The 15,960-nt window shown below is 43.2% G+C and overlaps 1 protein-coding gene across 2 annotated transcripts in view; it reads left to right on the top strand.

Moving 5' to 3' along the window:
• Positions 1 to 644: 644 nt before the first annotated feature.
• LOC147895441 (Spc97 / Spc98 family of spindle pole body (SBP) component) overlaps positions 645 to 15,960 on the top strand; it is a 78,457-nt gene continuing 63,141 nt past the window's right edge. For both annotated transcript variants that reach the window (XM_087383497.1, XM_087383498.1), the window contains exons 1-6: positions 645 to 844; positions 8,918 to 9,021; positions 9,113 to 9,171; positions 9,288 to 9,336; positions 9,505 to 9,639; positions 9,826 to 9,957. In XM_087383497.1, the coding sequence (XP_087239623.1) occupies positions 730 to 844; positions 8,918 to 9,021; positions 9,113 to 9,171; positions 9,288 to 9,336; positions 9,505 to 9,639; positions 9,826 to 9,957 (594 nt within the window). In that variant the 5' untranslated portion in view covers positions 645 to 729. The remainder of the gene's footprint in view (positions 845 to 8,917; positions 9,022 to 9,112; positions 9,172 to 9,287; positions 9,337 to 9,504; positions 9,640 to 9,825; positions 9,958 to 15,960) is intronic.

Below are 15,960 nucleotides of genomic sequence, written 5' to 3'. Positions count from 1 at the left end.
CCTCTAAAGTTAAAAACACTGTAAAGGAAGCCTCTGTTTTAATTTTCCCTAGTGGATGGAGTAAATAAAATCCCGTAAAATAATTTTAACTTATGACATTTGAATAGACTAGTTGAAGTCATGGTTTTTTGAATATCCAAGCATCTTTGACTGCAATTGCTTGGCATAGAACCCTTATCCATATGATTTGGTTGGTTAGGAATGACTTCGTGTTTAGGCATGTTCGAAATCCTAATGTTTTGCAAATAGGGTTGAGAGAAGAAATCCTCAGGAACCTTGAGTTTTTCAGTCATAAAAATTATGATCTTCGCTTGCCTTTGCAATTGCTCAGCGCTGCTATATGATTCTTTCATTCCATTAATATAATTTCCGTTGATGCTCTCAAAAAAAGAAGAAGAAAACTTTCAAAATGAACCATTACTAAGAAAGGGCATGCCAGAAATCATGGAGAGAAATATTATGAAAAAATCGAATTAGCACCCAGCACTGCTTTACTCTGGAGCAAAGCAACTATAGATTGAAAGGAAGTCTTCTTTCCATGGTGGATGGAATAAACACAAAATAATGTGAAGATCCCACAAAAATAATTTGAACTTTGAAAAGGAACCCTCACTGCCAAAAATTATGAAAAGAAAATACATTGCGTTACTTTGTGGCAAAGCTTGTGGCAATCTACAGTTGAGCTTTTTGAGCTTGGAGGCCTCGTCTCTGCTCTACATCGGAGCCTTGATGGACGCCCATCTCAGTTCTGGCTCTCCTGAGCCCAGCACCGGCGTCGCTCGACAGCTTCACCACCTCGCCTTGGATGAGAACGCCCCCGGCCGGCCATCTTTGAAACCCGACAGTACGCCCTGCCTTTTTTTCAAATATCCGTCTCATTCCGATTGGGATTTTTTTTGTATACATACATTGGCACTGCGGTCGTAGAATTAAGTAGCGGATCATGGACTCCCGAACTCCACTGGTGCTAGCAGGCGTGTACTAAAGGCGCATTCATGCATAGAACATTGGAACGTGGAGTAGTGTGCTGGCAATGCTGCTTTAACCCGAACCTCAAAATTGTCCGGCTGAATGGCTGCTTCAAAACAGTCCCTGATAACAACGATTGGGGCGTCTGTTATCGCCAGTGAGATAGGATCTGTGCTCCTGTCTCCATGTAAGGACTGGGCACGTAAAGCACACTACCTTGGGATGGCGTGGCAACCTCATCGGTCGGGATAGCCAACATTGCAGGGGCAGATTGGAGCAGCTCAGGGCCATGTAGAGGACCCACAGCAGGTTGGAAGAGGGTCAGCAATTATAGCTCCGCCTCATCTCAACAAGTCAGGCCTAATTGCGAGGTAATTGCTCGCAATCGGGTCAGCAGGCCTATACAAGGATGGTGTGCCCTCCTTATTTTTCATCTTTTCCCTCTGTCTTCAGCCTCTCCAGCAATCGGCCTTTAGACTCAGCTAGATGGGCACAATAGAGGAAGGATGGAACGAGCTTGCAGCCTTTATGTGGGCCCTCATATTCAGGGAGACCTAAATGTTGTGGACTGTACTTCAGCATTGCAGAGGGCGATCCTATGGAATAAAACTAGCGATGGGACATCTGAAATCATGGCTGTAGGACTCTGGATACATGCTTGCTACATTGGCATCCGGGAAAAGCATGGATAGTGGCTGAAGGAGGGCATGTCCAAAAGTCATCCCACCAGTTGAATGGACGCCAATCTGCTCCCTGTCACAAGCACCAGTGGGTAGTCCCAAACAATGAAACCGATAACGGGGTCCATTGTTTCCAAGAATAACCGAAATTTGAGTGCATGTTTGGAAGGCAAGGGGCCTTGTGAGTGACTTCAACACCAGGTGTTTTTGGGGCAACAGAAACATCCTATTTGCCTGGTCACCAATTTCAGCGTGCTATTGCATGTGGTGGGTATGGACTGTGGGTTTTAGGGAGAAGCAACACAAGCCTTGAATTTTTCGATTGTCTCCATCACATCACTCCACAAACATCAGAAGCAGCATCTCAATGCACAGAATATGGGGATGCACTAGCGGAGAACTCAGGCTTTCGTGAGGAACCACAAGAGGAGTCCAATTTTCAGGAAAACATAGAGTTTCAGACGAAATCCTTCTTTCTCCTTATCCCCAGTCATGGACACAGGGGTCCATGCACATGCATTTAGTAGCTTTGGGATATAGCATGTAGACCATGTATGGCTTATAGAACATAACAACTATTGGGGATTTTGTGAGGCTTCTGTTCGGTATGTCATTTGAGGCAACTTGTAAAGGAGATCTCAGAGAGATTTTTTGGTAGAACTTTAATGAGGATTTGAATTGAGGATCTCGCACATATGTCACATTTTCCACATACTGACATATTTTCTATTTAAACAAACACTAGAATTGTGCCATTCCCCTTGATATCCAGCTTAGTAGCGTCCGCAACTCCAACCATGACTGATCTAATGGCTAAAGACAGTCCCCCTGACACGTCGGTGCTTGCACCCATATCTAGCTATTGAAGTTGTCGTGTTTCGAGAGTACACAAGTCTCGTTTGCTGCCATGAGATGCTCATGCATAGTCTGCTCCTGAGAAGCAAGTTTTGTCAAAAGTTTTGAGTATTCATCACTTCAACTCTCAAATGACTGTCCCAGGTATGCATCAAAGGCATTATATGGCTGTCACATTCATTGTAAAAGATATCACCATCCTGAGGTGCATCTTGTATCATGAGATGGCTGTTCGTCACATAGGGGTGGCTGCCCATCCAAAGGCATATAATGCTTAGTAATCTCCATTGTGAAGAAACGTTCTAACATATATTTGCGTGCTCGATATTTATTGATTGATATTCAGTTTTACAGGCATAGTCCAAACCAAATGTTTGGAAGAAGCATGTATGATAAATTTGTAATGTTTGGTATATTATAGGCCAAAATACTATCCTCCGAAACATATTCAACCTAACTCTGAAACCCTTGCTAGCCCTCCCAAGGTGCAAAAAACACATAGAACACATTTAAATAACAAGATTTAAATTGTAGATGGTATAAAGTTAAAACTGACGATCTCAATGTACTATATAACTTTCACAAGTGCAAACAAGGGCGCATGTGTACAATGATAAGAACCAAAAGAGACCCAAAAGTGGGGTCTTAGATCCCCCCTTCGGTGAAGGTATGTTTGCCCTACACCATATGACTATGATACAAACGTTTGGCTTATGAACATACGAGTACATTTGAAACTATGTTTGGCGGTGTCTCGGTCATTGGATTGCATTTACTTGCTGTGTTCAATGTAAATCTGCCTTCTTCTCTCTAATTCATTGCTGTAATGCCCAATTGCCACTATTTCCTCTTGCTAGATGAGAATTATTGAGCGTATTTAGCATTTTTGACAAGCTTGCCTTTGCCCTTCCCACTTTCCGTGGGCTGCAAAAGCTTTTCCATGATCGCCTAGCATGTTTTGCACCAGTTGTTCTTGTGGATAGAGCAAGCCGAGTTCAGCTTAGTTTGTACTTGTTCCATGCTCAGTTTCCATGAGCGCTAATAGAGGAGTGATTTTGCACTAATCGTGGCATTTGGTACTTGTTTGGACTAGGTGACTGCATCCTACTTCCTCAGATGAATTGTGATTTGCTTAGGAGCCCCATTTGGAGATTATTGAGAGAGAGTACGCACAACAGAAGCTAACCTAGAGAGAGTTATTGAGCCCAAGGACCCACAGAATGATATATTCAAATCCAAAATTTCTTATCCTTAGTGTGTAGCTCAATAGATGTGCATTACTTAAATAGACAATGCTCGAAAGAGCAAAATATATTTCTGTCCAATGTGGACACAATATGGCTGAAGTATCCTAGATACATCACAAGTATAATTGCAAACTATATCATGGTTGCACACGTTCATCCAAGATGGATATAGCAACCTATGATAGTATAGGGAGATCAACATCACGTAATCAATGGTGCCAAGTGTAAGGCATGCTGAAAAGTCTCAAACGTGGGTCGTGGTAGAGCCTTTGTGAAGAGATCTGCTAATTTATCCTCCATGGGAACGTAGAACAACTGTTTATCTCTAGCTGACAGTCACTCTCAAACACAATGATAGTGTACCTCAATGTGCTTTGTACGCGCATGAAACACTGGATTACGTGCAATGGCCAAAGCACTCCTATTGATTCGTCATCTTCCAGCAGTACTGCTCTTCTGCCTCCAACTCAGGAACATGGTAGATGGGATGGCAGAGATGCACATGATCATGTTGTAATGCATTGTTAGTTAAAAAGAGTTATAATTCCTCACATCATCTTGCAAAAAAGCATCACTCAGCTCATTAGACCAGTCAGGAATTTTTTATGGAGTGGACTTGATGGCACGGCAAATGTTGCAGCGAGGATGCTTGGGATAAATTGGCCTCTTTATATTAGATCCACAATGAAGCAAGAGTTGCATACTTTAGAAAGCAATTGGATGCCTCAGGGAGTCGGATGTATATTTGACCAATGCCAAAAATACTTTAAGGAACAGTTGGCCAACATTGATGAAGTTTGTGTCCACTACACTTGGTGGACTTCCTGACTCCTATGAAAGGTTTGCAACCACTTTGAGATTGGTGGCCATGGGCAAGCCTATACCTTTGATGAGGTTGTCACTTTGTCGTTGCAAGAAGAGCAAAGCTGTGCAAATCGGAATGCTTCTAACAAATGGTGATGAAGCATTTGCTACCCATTATAAGGGTAGTTGAAAGATATCAAAGTCATGTGGGAAACCCAAGAATAACTTTGGTAATACTTATGGTGCTAATAAAAGCGCAGACAGGAAGAAGAAAAGCTGCAACCTCTGCAGAAAGCCTGGACATGACATTTTGAATGCACGAAGCACGTTGAATCAGACAAGAAGAAGAAGCAGTCTAGCCTTGCAATTACTAATGCTTCATCTTTACGTGAGAAGGATGAATCAGCAAATATTCTTCATCATGATTGGGCTTTTGTTGTCGTATGCTTGTATAATCCTTCAGTTCATGATTCATTTAGTACTGGGTACTTTGAAAGTGGTGTTTCCAAGCACATAAATTCATGCAAAAAATTGTTTTTTTCTTTTAATGCTGCACCTAAGGGGGCACTATGACTCGTGACAATAATGCTTCATAGGCCATGAGAGTTATTGGCTAGGTTGAGCTTACTTCAACATCTGGTGATCTAGTCTCTCTTTAAGATGTTTCATATGTTTCGAGAATTAAAAAGACTCTCATATCCGTTTCTGCTATTGCTACATCTGCATATAGAGTTATTTTTGATGGTACCATTGTGCTGTTTAGGTTTTCAGAAATCGCAACACCATTGTCATCATTGGAACGTTGACAAGAGGTCTGTATGCACTAAGCATGTTGAGGCTTATTATCATTATGTAAGAGAACGACCGTCAGAAGGAAATATTCACTTGTCTTATGTTCCAATGCAAGACAATTTTATAGATATCTTCACTAAAGCACTACCACGACCCAAGTTTGACGCTTTTTGGCAAGCTTTACTCTTGTTTCAATTTGTTATATGATACTCTCTTCCGTGCACTTCTATAGGTTGCCATGTGCAACCATGATATAAATTCCACATATCTTTGAGATGTTTCCAGAGTACTCTTTACTCTTGATTCAATTTGTTACATGATACTCTCATCCGTGCACTTCTATAGGTTGCCATGTGCAACCATGATATAAATTCCACACACCTCTGAGATGTTTCCATAGTAATAAAGCCATACCATGGAGGGGGGTTTGTTAGAGCTTTTTTTGGTGGCGTCTCCTTGTGTTACTGAGGAAAAGTTTGCAGACCCTGGATTAACAGTAAGGATGTTTGACATTGAGATGTGGTCAGAAGAAGCGTTAGATGACTTTGTGAAGGTGAAGGACAGCATTGGTCTAAGCACTTCGGAAATTTATTTGGAGTGGACTTGTGTGCCAAGGTGGTTCTACAGTGTCTTTTGGGTGTGAATCTGTCGAGGTGTTGATAGGGTTGTCATTCTATGAATTTTAGGATGCAGGTTAAAGCTTCCAAAGACTCGAGACTGATATTCACCTAAAGGGCCTGATCTTACTTCCTCATGCTCCTAGCAAATGTGAGACCACAGCTCGTATTCTTTTGTCCAATGGCAATGATCATATGCATGCATTTGCAACCGCTTCTTGCTAATGTTGCTCTACAACGAGTCTTCTTTCTTCTCGTTGTTTCTCCTTTTGCAAATGTTCCAAAAGGTCCTTCCATTTCCATTTCTATAATGTGCCATTTCTTTCCTCGCCCCATAATCAATTTCTTGTGACTTAATCAAGATTTTCATCTTTCCTATCTCACAGCCTTTGTTTAGCTCTTTTGCAAGCCATGAAAAGATGCATCTTGCCTTTGACGCCATGGAGACAATTAGTGAACCACCACTAGAGTAGAGATCAGCTAACTTGTAAGGCAAGCAGAGAATAGAAAACGATCTCCTTGAGTAAAGAAGATAATGTCAAACCTAAAGAACTAAGTCATGTTGAGATAAATTTGCACGGGAAGGTTACAAGGTGGAAGGAGGAGAATGTAATTTTTCGGGCAACAAGACAAGGGTGCAGAAGATCTGTAGGGCGGGAGGTGAAAAAAATTCAAAAGTGTGTGGAGAGAAAATTTTTCAACTACCAAGATTTCCCCCCTCCAACAATACATGCTAGCAAAATTGTTCACTTCCTTCTCCCTTTAAAAGAACCTCTTTTTGAGATTTCATGCTCTGCATTTGGACTTCCATTGCTTTCCCTTTCCCTTTCCCTTCCACTACAACAATTTGTCTTTCGTCCTTCTTGCTGCCTTCTCTTATGACCAATGGAACCTCAATGGTCCTTTGCGATCTCTCATCCATTCTCTTCTTTGTGCATAGTTCTGTATGTGAGCTCCCTAATGTAGAGCTACTATCCTCAGTAGTAGAGTCTACGTTTTCTAGGACTTTCTCACTTGAGTCATGCTGCACTTTTTTGCTTGATTCCACATCTGAGCTCCCTTTATCTTTATCATAGAATGTGGGCATGCAACTGAAGTAAGTACCAAAGTACTCAATCCCATGGAGGTCATCAATGACAACCACATCAATTTCTTTTCATAATACAGTCTCTGCAGCTAACCCTATTCCATACAATGTGACATACCAACCTTTCAGCCGATATGCTTCTACCATCTCTTCTATTAGAGAAGGATGCTTTGGATGTCGAAGCTTACCTGGATGTCGGTGGAAACTGCGTGGCATGTGTTTGGAGCAGATCCATTGGACAAGGGAAGCACCCATCTGGGACAGTAGGTGGAGTTTGAGGGAGGCTTGCTGACCTGGAACAGGTCACAATCAGCTCAAGGCCCTGCAGTGTCTGCACAAAAGACAGGCGGGTACTGTACGGACTGTTAACAGATGCTGTACGGAGCTTTACCAGGTGTTCTAGGGCTGGAGCATGGCTGGCAACAGGCCATGACAGAATGATCTGAAGGCGCCTCTTTTGCAGAGGCCTTGAGCCTTGGTATATGGCTGGCAACAGGCTGAACAGAGGTGGGGCAGACCCGGGCCAGTGTCAGGCTGACACGTGGCAGGTCAGCCTGCCTACAACGCTGGTTGGGAGCCAACCAGGTCGGTTGGTTGGAGGCTGCTGGTCGGCCAAAACAGGCTGCCCGTTAGTTATTTTGGGGGGGCCACCAGCCCCTATAAAAGGAGCCCAGTGGGGGCTCACTAATCATCCAGTCCAAGAGTCCAAGAGCCATTTGAAGAGCAGGTTGGAGCAGCAACACAGCCATCCTCCAGGAGGACCAGGGGCTGCAAAGAGGCTGGGTGTTTGCTGAGATAAAGAGCTTAAAGGTTTCCTATCCTAGGCTGACATTCAGGGCAGCAAGGAGGACGGATCAATGGGGGAGCCTGGGCCTCACCATTGGCTGCATTCCAGAGCAGCAAGGAGGTCGAGCAATCAAGGTCAAGCACTGCCTTACCAGTGGCTGTCCGGGAGGATTAGCCCGAAGGTGCGTTTGTGGGGCACGACAACAAGGCCCAACTTAGCTCAGAGGGAGCACGCAGGCTGAGTGTTTTGAGAGTGCCATGGAGGTAGGAGAAACATTGTTTTGTTTATGTATAGGTGTGCACATGTAGATAGCACTCTGCTACAAGAGGCTGTCACTGGGCATCACTTTTATATTGTGTCGTTGTGGATGGAAATATAAGTTTTGTTGGTTCTACATCTCTCCTTGGCATTGCTCGTTTACTTGCTGTATTCATCTACACTATGTACACGTAGGGAAAGAAGTTTAGGATTCCACATATCTTACACCACTGTGTGTTCCTGGGCTCTATTAGTCTTCCACTCTGCGTACCCTCTATTTTCTTGTAGGCCTAGTACAATTAGTCAAAGTCAGCGCATGACTCATAGGAATTTCAGTCCTGAACTAGGCTGACTCCTAGGACTTTCAATTGTACCCTAGTCCTACACTATGTTGGCCATTATATGACTTCTACTTTTAGTTTATTCGATTCTGGAATTTACGTATTGTTCTGGTACCTGTTGTTGTCTCCAAGCGTACTTGCATCTAATAGCATTGAGCGTTGGCTGCTTCTATTCTGGACACCAATTGACACAAGTAATTAGATTAAAGCATGTTGTCCATGGTTAGCAGGTTGATCTTTTGGATCAAAGCTTTCTAAGTGGACTTTGAATGTGAAAGCATATATCTAGATTACTCCAGGAACATGCCCAAACTCATACACAATACAGAGTGCAGCTTCAATCTCATGATAGTTCATAAGGTCGAAACCATCACATGCATTTTAATTGAGTTTATGTTTCTATATTTTCTCTTAAAACTCATCCTTTTATTTGTATATGAAAATGGATCTCACCACCAGCTATGTGCCTGTCATGTTCAGAATTGCTTAATCATTCAAAGTCACTGATTGAAGGGGTCTCATACCCTGCAACACCAAGGTGGAATAGTGAGAGACCATTTCTGACGGGGCAACTTTTTTACCAGGTGACAGATTTCATTAGAGACTAAGTTATAAGAGAGGAGAAATGTTTTGTTGGCTGGAGTGTTATTGATTAGGAATTGTTTATCTGTACAGGATAACAAATTAAATCAGCAAAGAACTGGAAGCAAAGGCAGTTTACCAGATACTTTCAGGTGATAATCTGTTCATCTAAAGTCCTTTACTCAAGCTTAATTTTAAGACTTTTTGTCAACAACTAGGCGTGCATTAGTTTTTATCTTAACCCAGGAGATCTGTTGTTTTCCTGCAGTACTGCCGATCTCGGTAGAGCAATTGGCGTTTTTTCCCCATCTGTTCAGGTGTGACAATAGTAATTGTAAGATAGTGAGTGAGGGATTTGGAGGTTTATTTATTTGTAGGTCTAGCAATATCATTATACTTAGAATGAGGCGCTACATCTGTGTCAATTGAAAGTATGACCATAAGATTGCAGATGATGAATTGAATTGAAGATGACTGGGGTGCAGGAGCTGCTTCTTATTGATGACTTGCTGTTTACAATGGTGGGTATAGAAGGAAAATACATTTTGGTAAAGAGGGGAAAGCTGAAGGAAGCCCTGGTTAGCTTTCAAATAGATCCATCCATGGACTTATCTCTACAGGTATAGAGTGAAGAGTGAGCTCTTTATTTGTGTTGATGAATACTTGGTGCCTTTTGTAAAGGCTAAGATTGCAACTTAAAAAGTCTGCAGTGCTTAGGGAAAGGGAATGAGAAATTGAATTGATTTTCTTTGTTTAAGTAAGATCTCAATAAAATTGACATGCTGAATTTGCAATCTTTGTTGAAGGAATCGGCAAAACGGATCCTACCCCTTTGTGAAAACTACCTCATTGTGAGCCAGTTCACAGAATCACGTTCACATTTCAAACATGGGTTGGTGAATCATGCCTTTGCAGCTGCAATTAGGGCCATTCTCCAGGTTGGCATTCCATGTCTTATCAACAATGCATTTTATCAACATACAGATGTACTTTGGGTGAAACACTTAGGTTCTTCATTTTTAACAGTAGAAGATCAGGGACAAAGCAGTGATTTTCTTGGAGAGATGGGATAGGAAAGAATGACATAAAAAGTGTATGCTTTTCCAAGTTGCAATTTCCTTTTACCTGCTAACTGAATATTATTCAGTGACCGGTGGGTCCATGTTTCCTTCACATAAAAGGGCTGGCCGTTCCAAAATGAATCTCTTATCCTGCCAATTTGTTAATATCAAGTAACGATCCCTTCAATTGTCTAACATGTATACTAGATCTACCATGTGTTAAGCCAGGCAATCTCCAACTCTAGAGGACAGGATAATCAAAGGCCAAACTGGCACAAAGGTAAGATAAAATACAGGTAAAAGGCCACAGGTGAATCTCTGTCAGGACGAAAATCAAAGCCAAAATACTCTGTTAAAACCTCGTCAAAACAGGCACCAGAAGAGCCCAGAATCGGAGGCCAAAACTGGCCAAATTCTGGCCGACCAAAAACTGGCCGACCAGACTGACCAGGTCGGCCAAAATCTGGCCGACCAGATTGGCCAGGTCGGCCAGATCTGGGCCGACCAGCTGGCCGACCAGCTGGTTGACCGATTGGCCCTTCCCTACTTAAAGGGGGGGGGCCTAGGTGCTCATTCACAACTTTTGCTCCTGAGGTCCCTGCACACCCTGAGCTCCTGCCTCCTTCCTGCCTCCTAGCTGCCTCCTCTCTGCCTCTCCTTCCTGCCTCCTGGCTGCTCCATCTTCTCCTCCAGATCTGCCCCAACTTCTCCTCCAGATCTGCCCCAACTTCTGCTCCTACTTCTGCTCCAAATCAGCCACAACTTCTTCTCCATCTACTGTTCTTTTTGCTCCAGATCTGCAGCAAACCTTGCATCAGTTTGCTGTCCTAGATCTGGTTCAGTTTCAACTTGTGGAGCTAGTGCAGAAGTCCACTACAGTTGGCTGCCCTGGAGGACTGATGTTTGCTCCCTCCAAAGCTTCTCTCTGATACCTTCTCTTGTATTGAGTTCCTTTGGTGATATATATTTCTTCTTCAGCTATCATTAGTCTTCAGTGTTGTTTTATTTATCTCCAAGAACTTTCTTTATACCATGCATCCTTTTGGTAGTGCTACCTTGTGAGCAATTTCACCATTCCACGTGACTGATCCACAATATCGAGCAATCTAGAACACTCATTAGTCTTTAGTGTTTTACAACACTCAGGGACATTCAACTAGACTTTTAATCTTCACTTAACTGGATATTTCTTTTATGTGGATCATACCTCTATCTTGAGCCCTCTAAAAATTATCTTTGGCATGTTTTAGCATTTGATGCATATCTGCAAGGAGTCCTTAACAGGTTTTATCTCTTTCTCCTTAAGCCCTTCAGACATTGGTGCTTTAGGTTAATGTTCAAAACTTCTATATGCAAACTCTGAAAATTGGAAGATACTCTGTCCAATCCTTAGTCTTTTATGCACATATGCTTAGAGCATATTTCAAAGATTTTTTTCTCTTTTTGTTTGTCTGTCTAGTTATGGATGATTAAATTGTACTCAAAACAAAAACTTATTTCCAATCTATGGAAGATACCCCTTCAAAGGTGATTATCAAATTTCTATCTTGGTCATTGACAATATTATTGGTAGCCCATATAACTTGCTAACTTAGGAGTCTTTACAAAATTTTGGGTTATAATAAAATGAGTCTTTGTGGTCAACTTAGATTCTATCCACAACTACCCATACAAAGTAGAGGTCCCTTTTTGTTTGTGTCCAAGGTAGGTCAACATAAAATCTATTGAGCAAATTTTCTATTTGTTAGATGATAATTTTGGTGAGGCACCATATAAAATAGTGCCTCTGTCTCGTCAATGCATGGGTTATAGGGAAGATCTTTTTGTCATAGGTGAGTACTTTTGTGCTTAGCCTAACTTTCCACTATGTTAGAGGTATATACACCTTTGTAAGACTAGAATATCGCCAATTGTACAAATTTAAAGTTTTTGTTGTTCTAAATTCCAAAATTTTACAAGGAAAATAAAAGAGAAAACGAAAGAGAAGAAAAAAGAGGTAACAATTTTTTTGGGAAAAAGACATAACTTTCTACTATGTTAGAGGTATATAAACTCTAGAAAGATCACCTGATTCCACTAGATCAGATCAACTGTATCATACGGCTGGACCAGCTCCACACATTGCGGAGTTGGGGGGAGGACCAGGAGTTCCCCACCAAGATGCGATTCTACCACGACCATTTCCTCAAAGTACCAGTGGATGGAGTGATTATTAGACTCCAGTACTTAGATATTAAACGAGTCTCACAAGCCTTGACGATTGTCATCCACACACACCCATAGAGCAGCAGATCCATAGACTATGCACCATGGAGGAGGTGGAGACAGAGGAACACTTCCTATCTACTTGCCTTGTATACTATGAGATCCGAGGACAATACAACTGCTTATTTCAAGAGGGACACGGGTTTTGGCCTCTCTCTCGGCTAATCCATTTCTAGGACCAGGCCTACATCAGTCTCTATTTGATGGAGCGACGATATACACAGGGGAGATCGTCCAACCAGAGGGGTCACCATCGATAGGGCCCGTCGGATACAGAGGTCACGGAGACCACGGCCCCCACCGTCGAGAGACACGAGCCGACAGACACAGATAGGAGATATCTTCATAGCTCATAGGAGAGCCACCCTTGCACCGGGCTATGTACTTCGATCTTGAGTATGAGTACTGAATTTTTATTATTATTGTTTTAGCTTACTGCATAGTACTCTGTAAAGGGCCTTAACAAGCCCTTTGTTTCAGCCCACAATGGCTTGTATGGGTTACTTTGATTGTACTTTGTCTCATAGGCCCACTAGGCCTCCAGAAGATGTAAATACATCTCTCTCTCTCTCTCTCTCTCTCTCTCTCTCTCTCTCATATACAGGTAGAGTTTGCTATGACACCACTTGATTCATGTCATCTTCCACACGGTGACATATCTTCACAGGGTATGGGCCTTGCCTAGTTGGAGGCTACCAAGGTTGGCATTAGAGCCATCCAAATGACTAGCAGAGAGTGGGGATAGCACAGCTTACACACACATATCCAAATGGTTTGACAGTCAGGGTATTCAAATGGATCGCCTCACCCCCTTTCAGTATAGCTTGGATGCTAGATCCCACGAGATGAGATCAACCGTATCATACGGTTGGATCTACTCCAACTCTATACATCACGGACTTGGGGCGGAACCAGGAGTTCCCTACTAAGATCCCGTTTCTCCAACGATCACTTCATGAGAGTATCATAGAATGGAGTGATTACCAGGCCCCAATATCTGGAGGACAGACACGCACTGAGGATTGCCATTGAACAGATGCAAGTCTTGTCCCATCAGCTAAGGATTGAAGCACGGAGAGCCACAGGCACACCTAGAGAGCAACAGATTGCAAGCTATGCGCATTGGCAAAGGTGGAGACAGAGGAGCACTTCCTAGTCTTGCCCCGCCTACTATAAAATTTGCTCCAAGGCATCACATTACTAATAATATTGCAAATGCTTATATCGGCATTAAGTATGCAAAATATACCCATCAAGATGTACTCTTATTACAAGTGGATGTTGCCAAAGCCTTTGATTCGACTTCCTTTCTCATACCATGGCCCTAGAATGGGTTTGGGAGCTCAAATGAGAAATGTCGTCTATTGGCTATATCGTGATGACAACGCATCCTACATCTTAGGTACAAAACTTACACCAGAATGGGGGACTTTGGGTAAATCAATATGGCAAGGATGCCCTTTCAGCCATTTATCATATGCCGTTGATATGCACACTTTTTTAAAATATTTGGATTATCATATTCATGAAAATGCACCACATGGTTTACAATTACCCTCAGGATGTCACTTTGTTGCTCAAGCATATGCAAATGATTCCAAGGATAGTACCACTGTTTTTTAAAGGAGGGGCACGGATTTGGGCCACTCTCCTGGTTGATCCACTTCCATGACCAGGTCTACGTTGGCCTCTTTTTGATGGAGATATGGCGTGCAGTAGATGAGACAGCAGGAGGTGACAAAACCACAGGAGACAGATCGAGCGCAACAACATGTCATTGACTTCTATGCCATCGAGTTAGCCCCACGACACATTGGGGTAGATGAGGAGGAGGTAGCTGACACGAGGGCAGCATTGATCAGCGGGAAGAGACAGCGTGAGCATTGGAGCCAGCGACACAGAGGATGACCAGAGCACACACGATAAAGGTCCAGCCCATCACTACTCCACTCAAAGGAGACCGCCCGAGTCGAGGTGTCACTCTTGATATGTCCCACTAGATATACAGATCACAGTGAGAGACAGCTTGCCAGATGCAAATACGTCGCATCTTTGGGTCTCATTGGACAGCCCCCATGGCCCCCAGATATGTTTTTGGAGCACAAGCTTTGCATGTTTGAGTTTTTGAGAATTTGAGATTATAAGCTTAGCTTAGCACTCAGCAAAGGCCTTAGCGAGCCCTTTGCTTCAGCCCACAGTGGCTTGTATGAGTTACTTTATTAACTGTACCTTGTCTCATAGGCCCACAAGCCCTCCCGAAGACATAAATACACCCCCCCCCCCCTCTCTCTCTCTCTCTCTCTCTCTCTCAGACGATGGAAGCTACAAAAAGCATGGGAGTGCACAGGGAGGCAATGAAACGGATGGAAACATGGGGTATAACCACTCATATACTAGAAGATGCATGTGAACTAATGGGAGATTGTGATGCAAAAAACCCTACAAAAACTCTCGCAAAACCCGAAGACAAAAATGCTGTTTTATAATTAACTTAATGGACAGCCATGGGATGCAAAATACCTCGTGGAAGACATCTCTGTTGGAGGTCAACATCTCCTGATGTCACCTTAGTGAGTGAAGGCCTTGCTTCTGGGTATGCCTGCCCATTGTGAGGCTAGGTTAGGTTGAGTGTGAAGGCACATAGGCATAGAGCTTCTTCATCATCTTCTCCAGCCTTCTCCTCTCCTTTCTTCCGTCACACCTGTCACAGGGACGTGGTGGTGATGGTGAAGTGTCTAAACTAATTGTCACTGAATTTGGCCTAGGGTACTAGGCTAGGGGCCTTAGTTAATGCCCACAAGGTACCTATGATCATTAAGGGCAGTGTATCTGTCTCTACTATCTCACAAAGATGAAAATACAGCCAACTTAATTGATTGCCTTTGTTCACAAACCAAACTCAAAGCATAGAACTTCACTGCACAGCATCATGGAACCATTCAAGACAAGGGAGGCTAGAATGCCCCTACTCAGAAACATAGAGAGTGACACCTGTTGGCCCCAACACTTGGCGCCGCTTGCGGTATTTATTTAAACTGGTTAGCTCAAAGATACAAAGGGACTCCCTTCATGAGCTCACCCGCAGGTGCAACCCAGTACAACGCCAACCCGTGGCTGTGCTAGTGACCAACTCCTAGTGCTATTACCTTGGTTCCTTTTAGTAGACATGCATAATCACAAGTAGACCAGTCTGACAACATGCCAAGCAATGCATTATCCATTTCCAAGCCATTACCGAGCCCAAGGCCAACCACTGCACCCCTAGGAAAAGAGTATCACAACCAGTGTCCCAATCCTCTCCCGAGCCAACAGCAGGGCATCCAACCTAGTAGGAACTCAGTAGGAATGGCTGTAGCAAAGAGTGTAGAAGGAAGATGAGAATTCAGCCAACAGAAAGAGCCTGTTTCAGCCCGAAACAGCTCCAGAAGTAGGATGAGAAGCGAATAGCAGACTGTGGTAGGAGGGAGCTGCCTAGGAGTGTCTTCCAGCACCAGAAAAGATCAGAGAAGAGTGCGTCCAGCAAGCTGTAGCAGATCAGCCAATAATGCGTCCACCAGAACAGAGTTTACAGCCCACAAACAGCTCCGTTTTCAGTGCGCCTTGCACCAGGCAGGA

This window comes from Dipteris shenzhenensis, chromosome 13, assembly GCF_047967505.1.
Source record: "Dipteris shenzhenensis isolate YYH24624 ecotype China chromosome 13, Dip_SZ_1.0, whole genome shotgun sequence".
Taxonomy (NCBI): Eukaryota; Viridiplantae; Streptophyta; class Polypodiopsida; order Gleicheniales; family Dipteridaceae; genus Dipteris; species Dipteris shenzhenensis.
The sequence above is the reverse complement of the archived record's forward strand: the minus strand, read 5'-3'. Positions and strand labels throughout refer to the sequence as shown.